Source organism: Copadichromis virginalis, linkage group LG7 (genome assembly GCF_057382275.1).
Source record: "Copadichromis virginalis isolate Kocher_CV1m ecotype Utaka linkage group LG7, C_Virginalis_male_GT1.1, whole genome shotgun sequence".
Classification (NCBI taxonomy): Eukaryota; Metazoa; Chordata; class Actinopteri; order Cichliformes; family Cichlidae; genus Copadichromis; species Copadichromis virginalis.
The window spans coordinates 32,335,427-32,352,480 of NC_140624.1; the positions used below are offsets into that span (position 1 = coordinate 32,335,427).

A 17,054-nucleotide genomic window follows, 5' to 3' on the forward strand; every position below is an offset into this window, starting at 1 on the left:
CACAGCCATAAATGCACTCGCACTGGCAGACTGAAGAAAAAGAATTGATTAAAGATTTCAAAATCCTACTTTAATGAAAATTGGGTTGGGTAGATTGAAAAACATAAACAATTCCAACATTTTTATATTTCAACAAACTGAAAGTGAGCCCAGCTGCTGCTGCTCGATGGTACGTGAGAAAGAAATCAGCTTTTAAAATGTGACTTTAAGTGAATTTGAGATATGGGGGTCTGTAGCTTCAGTTTCCTGATGGGAGCGACAGTGCTGAGGTTTTGAAAATCTCTTTCATCAGTTTCCAGTCTGTCTTCTCTGGCAGCCCGTGTGATGATCTACTTCCTCTTTAAAGTTTTTCCTTCAGTGCTCTGCATTCACATATTGGCCTCGCCTGCTGCTTTGTAAACTAGGATAAAACACAAAAATGACTATTCAGAAAAGTTTTTCACCAATATAGTGGTCATGCAAATGAGGCAAACTATAAAGGCAACCCATATAAATGTATTGTTAAGTCAACTTCTTCCATCCAGATCCACTTTGGAGCAACACCTAAAATCATATACCGAAAAGAAACTCTTACTTTATGAATAAAAAATATCTTACCTCAGCAAAAATATCTTAAATTTTCTGACTCAAGCATCGGCAACAAAGATAGGACAGGAGGTTTTTTTCATTTTAAATAATGATCTGTGGCCTTGTCTATACATCCCAACTACTCTGTGGAACAGTACACAAAATGCCAGCACTGACTTCTCATTACATTACTGATAGGGATGTAACTGGAGATTTTAAAACTGCTGCAGCTCAGAATGCACAGAATACCATTTGTATTGCCCAGTGCATCATGCTAATCAACCATCCTGTGCTGTGGTGGTTAATGTTTAAGGTTATTTTAAGTATAGTTAATTGAAATTAACAAAACATTTTAGTAAACTAAGGTAAAAAATAAAAACCGGACTTCATAAAAAATAAAGTAATCGAAACTATTTAGTGAACTTGGAAAACAGACACAATAAAACTAAAATACAGAGGAAATATCTGTCAAACACATTTGTATTTTTTTAATTAATTTTGTAAAGAAAACAACTAAATCCAACACTGGACAAGAACAACACAAAAATAAGACAAAGAATTGGATGATATAAGCACATCATTAGTGAAACTTAGCTGACTGAATTGGCTTTGTAACTGATAAACAGAGAAACTGACTGTGTCCAAACACAAATAAAATGCTGTTAGATTATCTTTGTCACTAACTTACACATAATTAAAGTCTTGATTCTATCTAAGCAGTTCAGAATGTGAATACTATTGCACATAGAAGACTGGGTTCAGGATTACCATCTACATTTATTTAACTTTGAGGCAGAAACTCAATAAACTGTCTTTAGCTGGCTGTTTCTGAAGTTTTTAGTGCATCAGCCAGTGAAGGTTAAATTCTCTCGTTTTTGTGGATTTGATAGGTTGTTTGATGCAGTTATTTGAGATGCATGATTCCCCGAATTCAGAAGGATCCCAGATTGCGAGAATTTGGTCTCACTGGCTATGACAGTGTCTCCCAGTTAATTGTTTTTTTAATTATCTGCATATTTGTGAAGACAAGTATTGTCTTTTGAATTTTGTTCTACATTGAAGTGGTAAATAATCATTCCAAAAATTCCTCGATCCAGATCTGGAATGACTCCAAAAGTCAGGACTTATTCACACAGCTCTCAAGAGCAGATGGTGTCCTGTTCAAATTTTTCAGAAGGAATTTCTTGAGAAATATCTGTCATTTTTTTAACAATGGCAACCCCTTGGCACCATCCGAACCTCCTTGCAATTGCTTTGGTCATTTGCAGATTGCCTTGGTTACCTTTAGTTTCGATGAAAGACTCCAAATTGTCTGCAGATACTCACCGGAAGTGCAACTTTAAAAAAAAATAGTGACACAAACCAGAACTGAAGAACTTAAAGGTCAACATTTTACATTTGCGTCACACTCTTCACAGGTTCACTGTTGCTTTGTGAGTACTTGGTAAATGATTGGAGAGAAGTCTGGATAGCAACCAAAACAATCACAAGGAGCTTTTCAAGCTGTGTATACCTCTTTGTGACCGAGACGTATACAGGAAGAGCAAGCAAACACTCACCAGCTGGTCGAGAAATACATATTTACACATCCCTAGTGAAGGGTGATTACCACTGACGAGTCAACTGGTCTGTGTACCTGGAACCTTAACTACTTCTAAGCTGGACCAAACTGCCCGTTAAAAAATGTATTTATATCTTTCCATAACTTTTGCCGTGGTCTTAATGAATATATGTAGGTAATAAACAATCCAGCAGAACAGTTCTCTAGCCACTCCTTCATAACCAACTGCAATGGGCATAAATCCAGGTTTCAGAGTGTAAACTGGCAAGCATAGATAGCAGCATCATTATTTACCCAGAAAGCAAAAAGTTTATAATACAAAATGGCTTCAGGTATAAATCTACTTTGTGTTAGTTAATTAAACTCAATTTCAGAATATCTGTCATGTTAGCACAAAAGTAATAAGAACACACACACAAGGACCTTCTGAAAGACAAAGAAACAACACAAAAACAAAAATCTAAACCTCTTTAAATCAAGTTTAAGTGGGTGATTTAAAGCTGCTGGCTTTGCCATTTTGATGATCCAGCTTTGAACCACTTCAATCTCCAATTTGTCTGTATTTCGTTACTATGGAAACCATTCTAAACATCCAATCCAGTGTCAGGATCCAGGTGGGTGGATAAAACCTAAGGATTTGGTCTAAATGCACTCTTAGGAGAAACTGCACACACACATACACAGAGAGCACATGTGCAACATGACATGTGCCTTAAGACGGCAATTTATTTCCTAAGAAGGGAGCAATCTCTCTGTCAGATTCAGGTGTTCCATCCACAAAATTACTCTGAGCCCATTTTCTCTTCATTTATCCCTTTTCCTTAGTGATACTCCTTCTTTCTCGCCTTTCAGGTCGAGGAGGAGAACACGCCTACTGGCCGCCTGACACCAACCCGATTGACAGGAGCAGCATCAACGGTAACAGAAACTCATCTTCTGCATTTTCTGCTGAGTCTGTCAGAAAGCAGAATTACTTTTAGGTTCATTATTTTGCTCGATACAACAATGAGACTGAATCTCCTGAGAGCTGAGCTGGCTGTGTGTGCGTGTCTGTTGTGATACTCTTGCAGCATCATCAGCTCATCACAGCCGCTCAACTGATTCCTCTAATCACTCGACTCAGTCATGTCTAAACTTACTTTAATAAGTCGCTCTGTCCTGACAAGGAGCTCCAGCTTGCTGATTTACAGTCAGTGAGCATCGCTTCATGTTCGCCGTCGCATCGCCCGTGGCAGGAAAATTTAATTAGATTCACTATCTCGCCATCAATCAGTGTTTCTATAAAGTGGAGGAAAATAATCATCTTTATGGACAAACAGGATTAAAAGAGTGGGGTGGCATATAAATCTTCAGCTTGTAGTTTTTAATATAATGACAACAATAGCGTTATTGGACTGATTTGACATAGAGAAGAAAGGATAGTTGCCTTTCATTTCTAATTAAAAACAGTACAACTAACAATATTAAACATATGAATTATTTATATTCCGTGGCTCTAACACTCTAATATGGAATACAGCTGTTTGCCTGTACTTCTAATATTGTTAATGATATAATTAATATTTTCATCCTGTCGTGGTTTTTTCTTTCCCCAGAAAGTTCTCCTACTCCTCACCTAGCAGAACTGTGAAACGTGCAAACAGGAACAAAAGAACATTTGTATTTGAAACATTGAATTTAGCTCTCGTGAACATTATCATGGTTGCAGTGGTAGCTTGATTTGCACTTTTCGAGTAATACTCAGCAATAGTCAGTGTTCAAGAACATGTTGACATCTTCCGTCTAGCATTCTGCTAAAGACCAAAGCAAACACAAGGAATTCTCTGGTGAAGCACCTGTTTTGTGACCGATTCCTCAGCGGCAGGCAACAAACTTCAGCAACAGATCGCTAGCCGATCAAAGAACATACATTTGTCCATAGCGACTGGAGGTTGCCAAGGGGTTAAAAAACGGTCTGTAAATAACTCAGGCCAAAATAATAGAATAGCAAAGACAACACTGATTTTGTCAGATAGCTATGTTGTTGCAAAATTAGGACCTCAGCAGTGAAAACGAGCATGTTGATGTTGATAGAAAAGCTTTATTTCAAAATTAGCTATATTAAAATACGAATGCTTACGCTGAAAAGGTGGGGATTTTTTTATGTTGTTGTGAGGACACTGCGTTTGGAAGCAAAAGTAATCCATCTGTTCCACACATACCAGGAGAGCGCAATATGCAGCAGGGCCGGTCACAGAATGTGGGGCTTGATGTTAAGTGCAAAAGTGTACTTTACACACCAGACGTCTGAGTTTTGGCAACCTTACAAATGTACTACTGTTAAAATCAGCGGGACAGTCTGGTTCAGCCCAGCTCGCCATGTTTAAACCACTTTAAATACCACTTTTAAAACCCCTGGGAGAGTTTGGACTCCACCGGAGAGCATTTAGACCCGGCTAATCCAGCATCTGTGTAGTAGCAGCTGTGCATGACAGGAGAGGTGAATGCTGGAAGTCAAAATCATCTTTTCAGGGTTTTGTGCTGCTTGGTCAACTATTGTTTGAAATTAAACACACAGAGAGATTTTTTTTTCCCTACTGCACACAATCATTATGTTTAATACAAGGTGACTTATACTCATACCAAGAACAATAATTATGTCTAAAGTGAATGTACTCATGCAAACTGCATAGTTAACGCCACTTCTACTGATGCATATAAAAATACTATATTTGCTGTAAACTACACTACTATTGCAGCTAATAATGCTGAAACCACTATAAAAGCTAAAGCATTGGCTGATGATATAAACCATGGTCATAATCATAACTGTCCGCTCCCGTTTCTGCTGGAGAAAGACTGTTACTCCTCTTCCGCTGGTAGGTCAGAGGTCAGGGTCTATATCTGGTCTCACTGGAGCACTGTCGGGCAGCGTGTGTGCTTGTGTATATCTGAAGATGGACTCTGACATTTTGTCAGCGCAGTTGCTGCTGCTGCTCCCGGAGGAGATCATAAATCTGTCCTCTTTGACCTCCGTTCCCCTCTGGCTTTATTGCGGGTCAGGCAGGTCGCAGCCTCGTTCATCAGCTCAACGGTATTTCATCTTTAACTCGGTGTCGTCGTTTATGTCGCAGAGCTTCCTCTCACTTGAAAAATGAGCTTGAGAAGAGTCACCTCAGATTGGTTTCATTGTGCCACAGCTCTGTAGGTCTGACGGCTTCTGTGCAGAGGTGAACCGATCCCGTCTGATGTTCTTGCCTCAACCGAGCAAAGACCTTCAGCACTGCCACTCATTCACTAAAGTTCCTCAGTTTTCTCTTCATATCTCTTGGGAAGTAGATGCTGGCAGTTGTTGTGAGAGGTCCATACCTCTCCACTCACAGCGCCAAGCTATTAAAGTTAAAAATATCTCAGTTTTAAGTGAAGGGAAACAACATCTCAAGAGTTTTAATCAAAAACATTAACTTCTTCGTCTTTTATAACCCCCTGTAGCTTCACTTAAGTAGCTCAGAAATGTTCAGACATTTTCTCTCTGCTGGTCAGAAAAAATGGCTTTCATGTTTATACATTAATGGAAAGCACATTAAGCATATTATACATTATGCATATTAAGTTTATATTCCTAAACTGAGAGATTAACATATTTGCTAATATGATGACAATACTGAAAAACTAAACACATCAAATTGTTGGCAAAAGTGTTGGATTTGCAGCTGTATAAACCAAAGTATTGGATAAAAAGATTTGTAATGTGGATTGTGCCCCACGCAAAGTTATTTCTGTTCATGTCTTTGTATAAGGTCAATCCATTAACTGCTGAGATGTTGCAGTTTATTTACAGCATGTGGTTTCCATAGGAGCCTCCAAAAGAACCGTCCACGTGATGCAGGTTTTACATTAACATCAACCCTTAATTAAATACTAAGGAGGCTTCAGTAATAATGTTGTGCACATAATTGGACTGTATGATAGTATTGAGTTTATCTCTCTGCTGGTATTAAGGACAGTGCTGAGTTGTTTCTCTGAAGTTTTTTAATACTCATTTATTGGATTTTAAAACTTAACAAATGAAAAAAAAATCTGCTTGTTCATGAACAGTTGCAGGAACATAGTAAAAGTAGGACAAAATGTTATCCAGTATGATGTCATTGTGACTGACAGTGATGTTCAGATTAAAGCCTCATTGATGTGTATACTCTGGTTTCTCCACAGAGATTTTTTCCCCCTGGGGTGGACCTTGTCTTTGATTTGTCCCTTTGGTGCTACAGTGCTTTATGCTCCAGTCTACAAAGAATAAACTATAAGCTATAAAATAAAATTAGTCGGAATCACGCTGCATTTTGATGTCTTTGTTTGCATTGTCATCTTTGTAACTGCTCAGTTTCGCTTCCCTGCTGGATTTCTGGGCTTTGCAAGGATTTCTGTGCTCTCCGTCGCCCTTGTGTTGATTTGTTGGTGTCGTTGTGGCTTTAAACTGACTCAGCTGGCGAGAGTTTGTGATTTATTCTACACAGTTTCTCTGAGCTTCTGGGCCTGTGCTACTTTGCTGAAGGGCATCTCAGTAGAGGTTGTTACTACTCTTGTTATCATCAGTAACATACATTTTGCTCACGGGTCAGTTTTGACTTCCTGTCAGTTGCTGCTATTGTTGCATCTTTTTGTTATTTAAAATTACGGACTCTTTTTCTACTTTATACTCAATAAAACTGTAATTTATTGTAAAAACAAATATTAATTTGATGAAAGACATTTTTGCCACGACCTTTCTTAATCTAAAAAGCTTTTTTAAGATGAAATTTAACAAGGTGCCAATAAGTGGATGAGCAGAAGACTACCATTCGACTAACTAAAATCAAATTTTTGTCTCCATGGTTACCTTTAGTTAACATCAGATGACACAGTCCTTTACATAAAACATCAAGAGTTTTAAACCTCCTGTACAAGTTTTCCTTAATGTATAAATAGGAACAAGAAAAACATTAATGGTATTCTTGTCACAGTCCGGCGAGGGCAGACTGTATGTGTTGACAAAAGGACCCAAAACGCAGACTCCAAAAACTGAACGTGGCGTGGATTTAACAAAAAACAAGCCGTTTATTGAGGCTAGCAAAAGGGCATTGGTGAAACTAAACAATAACCCAAACTGGGTGAACTAAAACTAAACATGAAAAAACCTTAAACATGGTGAACTGACATAGATTCCTGAAGTAGTGACATGGACGAGCAGACGACCTGACAAAGAATGACTGAAAGCACACGGACTAAATACACACAGGAGGATAATGAGGGAAATGGGAACACATGGAGAAACAGCTGACACACATGAACATAACGACGTCACAAGGAGAGAGTAACACTAAAAACATTGAACATAGGAACACAGGACCCCTTCAAAATAAAACAGGAAATACAATGAGATGCAGACCTGACAACATAAGACACACAGACATGAAACACACGAAGGGCAAGGGAGACTTCACAGGGGTTGAAAACACAAGGGGGAACTAATAAGCAAATGAACATAGGAAACTTAATAAGCTTAAACATACACTATAAACATCAAAATGAACTAAAACTCAAAACACTGGGTCATAAGACCCAGGATCGTGACAATTCTGTACAAACTAATCTGTTCTGTCATGTAGCTATATAGCTACATGTATATGCAGTGATACAATGCACACAAGTTATTTAACTTGTGGGATCAAGGTATTTTTCTCACGGGCATGTCATTGAACAAGTTGTTTCTCTTGTGAGAAAAATTTCATTATATTGAAGGAACTTGTGGAAAAAGATGTTTTATCTCTTGGTCGAACTAAATTGCTTATCTTGCGGGAACAACATGTTCATATTGTTGGAACAAGTATTTTGTTCTTTGTTTAACTTGTGGGAACAATTGTTTTAAATATTTATCCAGCTTGTGGGAACGAGTGTTTAACCAAGTAACTGGCGAATACATTAGCATAACAGGAAAAGACCTGAAAGTTACCTGAAGTTTAGCCAACTTGTTCCCACAATATAAACATCTTTGTACGCCCAGGAGCTATAAAATATTTTAAGTTAGCAAGTGACTCCTACTGATTTCAGTTCTGTTTTTCATGCTAGAGTAGCATGAATTTAATTATGTGACATTCTGAGGTGTAAATCAGACCTAATTAGCTGAGTTCTCTCCATTTTATGGTCGCTGAGTTCATCTGAAGTGAGTGGATAAGTGCTAAAGAAACAGAACTGTACCACCGCTGCACAAAAAGCAGATGCTGATTAACAGGTGATGATTGACTTGATTTAAATCATTTTTACCTTCACTTTCACATGTTTAACTTGTCACTTGTAAACAACTGTGATCATTTTTAACCAGTGGGGAAAAATTCAAAGCAATCAACGTGTGCACAGTGTAGCTGAGGTGAAGGTAGTGTCATCAATCACAGGACTTTCAGGACTTTGTAGGTCTGCTATTTTTTCATTTGATCTTTTGGACTTTTTATTTTCAGATGTTGTTTTTAGTTAGTTTTAATCACCAGAACTTCTTGGTTTGGACTTAAATGCACATTTTTCACACAAAACACTAGAAGGTAAGACTTTCCACAAGCATACCTATTTTCTTACCATAGAGGCAGATCCTGGTCAGTAAAGGATTGAGATCACGCTGCCTGTATATAATCCATGAATGTAACCATGACATTAACCATTGGTTTCTGGACTTTACGTTTTGAATCCTCAACGTTAGCATTTCTGCAGCCACCACATTTGATTTTAGGAGCCAGATGTGACCACGTGTGGATAATAAAATCAAGCACTAATCTATCACTTAATGCTAGCAAGCGTCTAATACATGTTTGTGGTAGACAGTAGAAATTCTACAATTTTACTCATAAAAATTGAAGCATAATCTTCCTTGATGGCCTGCACCACACAGGAAAACATTATATTTGGCAGGCAGATCGATTAAAATACTCTAAAAGGCGCAAACACTACACATGAATTCGCTATTGCCCTCTGTACAGCACGATTGTACAGCTGTTATAAAGGTCAATACTGTCCATAAAAATGTGTCACGGTCCTGGGTCTTATGACCCAGTGTTTTGAGTTTCAGTTCTTTTGATGTTCATAGTGTATGTTTAAGCTTATCAGGTTTCCTAAGTTTATTTGTTATCATGCCTAAGTGTTTCTAGTTCTTATTATTTCCCCCTCGTGTTCCAACTATGTTAAATCTCCCTTGCCCTTCGTGTGTTTCATGTCTGTTGTCTTATGTTGTTATGTCTGCCTCTCATGTTCCTGTTTCATTTTGGAGAGATCTCGTGTTTTTATATTATGGATTATGTTTTGAGTCCTTTGTGGTACTGTTTCGTGTTTCCCTAGATCTCAGTTATGGTTATCTTAGGTTTTGCTCTTTGGCTTCGTCATATGGCTTCCCTGTGTTCCATGTTATGTCCACTGTGATGTTTTTGTACCATATTTCAGGTTCCTATATTCTGTCTCCCCAGTTGCTGTTAAGTTTGCATGTTTAGAATTCAGTCAGTGTGTTTCCTGTTTTACTTTGAAGGTCCATGTCTCATGTGAGTGTTTCTAGTTTTGCTTCCCTTGCCTCGTCCTGCTTTATTACCCTCAGCTGTTCCTCCATGTGTTCCCACTTCCCCTAATCACCTCCTGTGTATTTAAGTCCTCTGTTTTCAGTGTGTGATTGTCAGGTCGTCTGTTGTCCACGCCATGTTTCCTATGCCATGCGGCCAAGTTTCTTGTCTAGGTTTTTCTTGTTGTTTGTTTAGATTTCCCAGTTTAGGTTTGTGTTAATTTTGCTTCAGTTTGCCTTGCCCTTTGTTTGTACCTTTTTTTCCAGCCATATTAAACGGCTCGCTTTTTGTTAACATTCAAGTTTTGTTCCCTGTTCCTTGGAGTCTGCATTTTGGGTCCTTTTTCAATTCATACAGTCTGCCCTCGCCAGACTGTGACAAAATGTGCGTGCTTTTATCTATCCATGAAACTAAGCATTTTAACATGAGAGGCTGTGATGAGTGACTCGCTTTTGGAACCAGCGTCACGTGGCCACTCGAAGATCTGCAGTTTTCAGACCTGAAGGTTGACGCTTTGTTCAAAAAAGAAGTTGAACTGTCATCACTTTTTCTGGTGACATCAAAGGTTGAACTTAGTATATTTTAATTACCCCATAACCTTTGCTCTCGCAAAACAATGAAAGCAGAAACTGCATCAGCTAAAACTCAGAATTCTGAAATTAAATAAAGAATTAAAAAAGAAAAAAAAGGAAGAAAGATGATGAAATTGTACTTTAAAAAGGAAAAGAAGGTGGTGTTGTGGCTTCTGTGCTGTGGCCGTAAGCTTTGATGGATTGTGGTTTTCATTGAGAGAGACAAGCAAATGGAGAGAGAAGGTGAAAGAGGAAAAGTGTCCTGCTATCTCTTTTCCTTTGTGTTTCTCTTTGTCTCATATGTACACACTTCTCTTGATATTTTGTTCATCCATCTTCTCCCTTTCTTCTTCTTTCATTTTCTCTTCCCTCTCAGTCATTTTATTGTCTCTCCATTCCTATGTTTTCCTTTCCTTTTTCCACCTCTCCAGCTCCTCCCTCTTTAACACACTTCCCTCGCCTCTGCATTTGGACTTCATCCCCCTTATGTGTTTCCTATTTTCTCCCTCTCTCTGCTCCAAGGTCGAGTTAATGAATGACAGAGCGTGTCATCAATTCCCCTCTTTCCCTTTACACCTGTCGTACACTCATACACACACTGTGTATTGATCGGTAAAGCAGCAACAGCAGCAGCTTTGCGTTTTCAGTCCAGTCAAACCACTTCTTCTTTTTCCTTTGTCTCAATTTTGGGTATCGTGGAATAACATATATTGGTTGCACAACTAAGACAGATATAAAAATGTGACTGTGGAGCAGTTAAATATAGCAATTTGCCTAAAATTTGATTCGGTATATCAACTTATAGTAGTGTTACCCTTCCTGTTCTGCTTTCCACATGATATTATGAAAAAGGTAAAACCAAATTTAACCCTTGTGTGGTGTTCGTATTTTTGTTACTCAGCCAGTGTTCATGGGTCTGGTGGACCCGCTAGAGTTTTGGCTTTCCAAATTAACACTATCAAACAATTTTATGTTAAATTACTCAACAGATGTTTACTTCATCCCAATTACAAGACATATGAACAGCAAACATGGTTAATTTTTTCCCTTTACCTTTGTTAGATCACATTTATGAATTAATGTGCTTCTCGTTTTTCTTTTATATAAAATGTTATAAATAAATCAGTTATAATCAAGTGGAGTGAGTGGAAAGACACAACACATTTACACGTGAAAAAATAATTAATTGTTTAATTTTTCTTTTGAAAAAAACTGAACACGGGTCTCACAGACCCGAACACCATACAAGGGTTAAATTTCAGTAAAATTCAATCTTCTTTGAATAGAAAAAGTTAAATGATTAAATGATTTCTTTATGGCTTTATTAGTCTCTCACATTGTTGCGGAGTAATTGTGGATCAGTCTTCTTCACAACGTTGCTTCAGTTCATTGAGGCAAACGTCTCCACTTTGGGCTCGTCTGCCAAAGCACATTCCTCCAGAAATCTTGTGCTTTATTCAAACCTTACAAACCTACGCTGTGCTGCCATCTTCTCCTCAGCTAAGAAACGCGTTCTCCTCGTAAGCCTTCCAGACAAGTCGTACTCAGTGTCTTTCTAAATATACTGTCACCATGTGACCTTAGGTTGAATTAAATTGAATTGAATTAAATTGTAAATAATCTTTCTCATTGGAGAATGATGGACGTCAAATGAACCTTCTCTGAATAGAGCAATTATTGCTTCTCTAACACACACCTGAATGCTCCTGACCAGCAAACTGACAAAACGTCTGAATTTATATAGGTGCTGAGACTTGCTGGTGATCAGTTAATGCATTTGATTAGCAGCACCTGACTGTTACCCCAACCTTATGGAAGCAGTGACTGTGCTTTTCACGGGATTTCATAGAGTTCTGTGAAAACTTTTTTTTCTTCATATTTAAGCACCTTGAGGCAGCTGTTATTGTGGGTTTATATAAATCAACTGAATTGAATATAACTGTGTCATCAGCAATCATCAAAATGTATGAAACAATTTTTGTCTTTTCTTTTTATGGTGAAATTTAGTTAGTTTAATAGATCTAATGAGCAAAAGAAAAAGCATTAACAATTTGCCTGAGATATTACAGTATATATAATTTATTGTTGTAATGTTGACTATATCAAGCATTTTAGGTGAAGGTTTCAGGAAAATGTTTGTTATACATAATGAATTCACAGTAAAAATGGCATAAACTTTATAAACTGATGTCATTTTAGTATATTCATTTTGAATATACAGATTTCAGTGTGCATTTATTCATGTTTCTAACTTCTGCCTCTCTTCTTGTATTTATTCCAGAGTCTCCAATTGGTCAGATGCGTCCCCCTCACGGCAGCGTCACCCCTCAGAAGAACAGCAACCTCCTGGTCATCATTGTGGTTTCTGTGGGAGCCGTCACCGTGGTCGTGGTTGTCATCGTGGCCCTCATCTGCACACGGCGCACCTCCGCCCAGCAGAGGAAGTAAGATGTTTCATTCATCTGTGTGATGGCAATAAACGGCTGTCACTGTAATGAGGCAGATGGTTAATGAGCTGCCCTGCATGTCTTGTTTTTTCTCACAGAGATTTACTCTGAAATTAATGTCCCTGCCAGCTCACACAGGTCTGAATATATGTACCAAATCACAAATAACCCAGCCAGCAAAAACCTCAGCTAGATCTCTGCATGTAGACTTTATCATCCCAGGAAATGTCAGTTCATCAGGTTTTAACGTTATTTCATTGTAGTTTGTTTTGTCATGGTTTTCTTTTTATAAACACACTCAAGAGGTTTTATTTACTCTTTCAAAACCACCTGTTAGAAGTCAACTCACGCAGATGACTTTTGTAACAGCAGGATTGGCAATTATGCCTTTAAACTCGACTTCTAGCCTCCTTGAACCGATTTGTAAGAAATGCGACAGAAAAGCCGCAACTGTGTTCCCAGTGCCTCTTCAGTGCATTTCCATTCTCCAAATCAATATGTCTTTCATTGTGGGTGCATCAGCGATGGTCAACCACTGCAGGCACCAAGATTGCTTGGGAGAAGAATACCCTGTTTAGCCCACTGCTACAGAGGCAGAACTTCAGATAAGCAAGAAATAATGAATGGATGAACAGTTTCAGTCTAGTTTGTGTTCATGAAATTGCAGTTTTTAGTATTTTTCTCAGTTTTAGTCAAAATGATTATTTATATAGTTCATGAAATTACACTTGGTATCATATAATCCACTAATAAAGTGGATTAATTTCATCTTCCTACCTTCAATCCACCTTTATTGTAATCCTGTTCATGACATCATATGGTGGCTATGAGAGCTCAACATCCTGCAAATTAAAAAACAAAACAACAAAACATCTTTAATGATTTGAAACACAGGAAAACTCCTCAAAAATACAGATACAAGTAGAAATGATGCTTTGGTTCAGAGAGTTTCTGTATAATCCCATTTATAATGTCAGTATAATTTCATAATTCTCCTCTCCACATTTCAGTGAGCATAATCTTGTTTCATAATCTTCAAGAGTTCGAGGCAGTTCAAGACATTATGCCAAATTTCATTTGAATTCATACTGTTTTATGATCCAGATGATCAGATTTGAGTACAGCTACAGGTGGAGAATTCACAGCCCTCTCCACCCCACAGTGCTTTCATTTAGTGGAAATAAACGATGATGGATGGAGTGTTTTCTTCTCCTGACCCTCCTCCCCGGTGCGTTTCTCATCCTCTGTGCAGGAAGAGAGCAAGTCACAGTGCCAGTAAGAGGAAGGGCAGCCAGAAGGACCTGCGGCCTCCGGACCTCTGGATCCACCACGAGGAGATGGAGATGAAGAACATGGAGAAAGCTCCCAGCATCGCACCGTCTGGCCACGATTCACCAATCCAGTCTTGCCAGGACCTCCCCCAGGTGGCACACAGCCAATCAGAGAGCCAGATGGGGAGCAAAAGCAGCCATTCAGGTACAGTACTGATTCTCATTTACCAATCAATTTAGTATATAATGTGTATAGCAAAGCTTCATTTAGTTACACTTATATTTTTTATGTGTTTAATTAGATTTAATCTTATAGTTTCTCTTTATTTTACATCATTACGTTTAAGATAAATGGGTTATGAATCTTGGTTTAATTAGCTGTGTAAACAGGCCTAATTAATAATGATAAGAACACAAAAGTATCAAATAAAGATCTTTTCCAAGTGGAAAATGGAATGCTAAACCTAAATCCTAATCCAAGGAAATGAAGATGTCTGAATCCCTGATTGGGTTTTGATTGTGATGTTCCAGGAGCAGATGCTGATGAGGTTTCCAGCAGTATCTCCACTTTGGAGCGTTCTCTGGCTGCCAGGAGAGGAACTCGAAGCAAAATGATGATTCCCATGGACTCGCAGCCGAGCAACACACGTAAGTAACGCAACAGAATATATGGATATTGCTACTGTGAAGCTAAGCTTTCATATATGAAGTACTATTTTGAAGCATTTTGGCCTCTGACATGGGTGTGTTTGTTTGTTTGTTTTGTTTTTTATAGCTAGAAATGATAACTTGGTTAGCAAGCTGGATCCTAATAACTGCACAGGTGAAACACATATGTTGCTAATAAAATACTAAACTTCTCGGACAGTCTGCTCAACCATTTTATTTGTCAGATAATTTCATTAAGGATGCTCCATAAAGCACTAAAGGTCCAGTTCAGTTCATCCAATTAGTCTAATTGAATTGTTGGAATCACAGACTGTATATAAATAATGAACGTAGCTTCTGGGGGAGCACCCCCTGGTTTGTTGTAAAGCTTCAAATGCATCTCAGCCTCATCTGAGGCTTTTTTATACCATGCTTTATTCTCATTTTTTACTTTAATTAGGACCTTAATTTACAAAATAAACTTTGTGTTTTCTTCAATAAGACTCATAACTAGTGGTTGGGAACACACACTCATCACAAAAGTGTTTATTGAGGTCAGAGAGCACCAGAGCTGAGAGTTATTTTCTATCAGAATTCTTAATAGCCCAAAGTGTGTTTTCCAAACACAGGAGTCGCCCTCCAGTAGACATCTGGAAAACTGTGGGTTTAAGACACTTTTGCAGTGGATTCACAATCATTTAAGCTCTTCTATTTATCATGATTGTTTAGAGCTCTTTGCCTCTCGATCGCTCTCCTTCTTGGTCATGCAGCCCTCGCAGCCTGGAGGTTTGTTGCGGCTCATTGTCCTGCTGAAAACAAACAGTGTTCCCAGGGATGGTGTGAGCATTGTATCACCATATGCTTCACAGCAGGAACCTCCTTTACTACATCTCACAAACACATAAAACCAAAGTTCCTATGACATCAAAGCCCTGATTTCCACTGGTCTGACGTCTATTCCTTTTCTCTCTTCTTCCAAATAGTTCTCTTCTTCTGCATATCATTGCCCTTCTGTAGTTCAGCTATGATGGCCTGATTTTCACAGTCAAACTAAGAGTGTTTGATCTTTGAAACAGCGACTAAATTCCTTTTAAGGAGGATGGAGGGATGGTAGTGGCATAATTAAGATGACTTTTACCCAGGAGACATGAGTTTGAGATCCATGCGGGACTCTTTTTCTTTATTGCACAGTTTTCTATTCTTTTTGGTTGCTTTTTTCTAGGTTAGTAGTCCATCAGAGATTTTATATGCACTTATTCACACAACTGCAAAAGCCCTGATGCTTTGGTTACTTTCTGTTCATTGGTGATGTGCAATGAGTGATTATTATTAATATCAATTATTTTATGGACTAAAAAAATCCCCCAAGTACTGGATTTGATGGAAAGCGTTACAAAATCCTCTCTCTTGTTGCAACTAAGCTCTGACTCGGATCCATCGGTAAATTGATTGTCATCATCCAGTGTGAAACTTTTGCATGTCTTGGGCAACACAAACTTTTAGCCTCCTCCTTTCCTGAGAAGTGGTTCAGCTCTAAGTTTACCAAATTGGGCCACCTATAAATTCATTTATCTTCTGATGGTGGGGTCAGGTTTGTTCTACCTCGTGGTGCTTTAGTCCTTATCCACCTTATCTAGCTACAATTTGTTTATGGTTCATGGAGTTCGCCCTTGAAACCTGACAATATAGCCATTATTTTATTATAATAAAGCTTCTGTGCTTCTACTAAGAATATGGGAATTTTGACACTATTACTTGGTTTTGATGCCATTATTTCCAGACACTTAATTTTCAGTCAGAGTGGCTGGTAGTTGTGAAATAGTACATACAGAACAGCACTGAATTTGTTCATAGTTGCTGGGAAAATGTAGAACGCTAACACACAAACCCAGTGACCAATCAGTCAGTGACCTTTTCTCCAAAGCAACTCAGGTAGTCAGTAATGTCTAATTTGTGTAGGGTGACTTTACTGCACCACAGTAAAGTGACCAGCTTCAGTTAACCTGAAACTAGCAATGAGTGGATAAACATCAGTTAGCTAGCCTACATTATCTGAGGTAGTAATTGTTCTTCATTTCTCAAGGTTACGGGTTAAATAACAGTTGTTATTTTAAACATCAGGAAAAATATGGAAAATCACTTTCCTGAAAATTGGTGAAGCTCACACATGCATTCTTATTTCTGTCTAAAGCTAGTGAGATATCATCACATTTGATGTAAAATCTGTGACTGAAAATTTCAAAATCACATATAATTAAAGAGCTCTGCAGTTTCTCAGATTAACTTGGGAGCATACTGAACTGAACGTATTTTACATTATGCTCAATATACGTCATTGCTCTTGCTATTGGTGCTTGAGCTTTCACATGGTACCTCCAGATGATGTCTCCAGTGGCCAGTTGCCTTAGGGTGATGATGATGATGATGATGATGATGAT

General features: G+C 38.2%; 1 protein-coding gene across 1 annotated transcript in view; it reads left to right on the forward strand.

Moving 5' to 3' along the window:
* Nucleotides 1-17,054, forward strand: part of dcc (DCC netrin 1 receptor) — a 145,666-nt gene that overhangs the window by 80,729 nt on the left and 47,883 nt on the right. The window contains exons 16-19 of the mRNA XM_085461002.1: nt 2,981-3,046; nt 12,532-12,694; nt 13,950-14,173; nt 14,500-14,616. Coding sequence (XP_085317128.1) covers nt 2,981-3,046; nt 12,532-12,694; nt 13,950-14,173; nt 14,500-14,616 — 570 coding nt within the window. The remainder of the gene's footprint in view (nt 1-2,980; nt 3,047-12,531; nt 12,695-13,949; nt 14,174-14,499; nt 14,617-17,054) is intronic.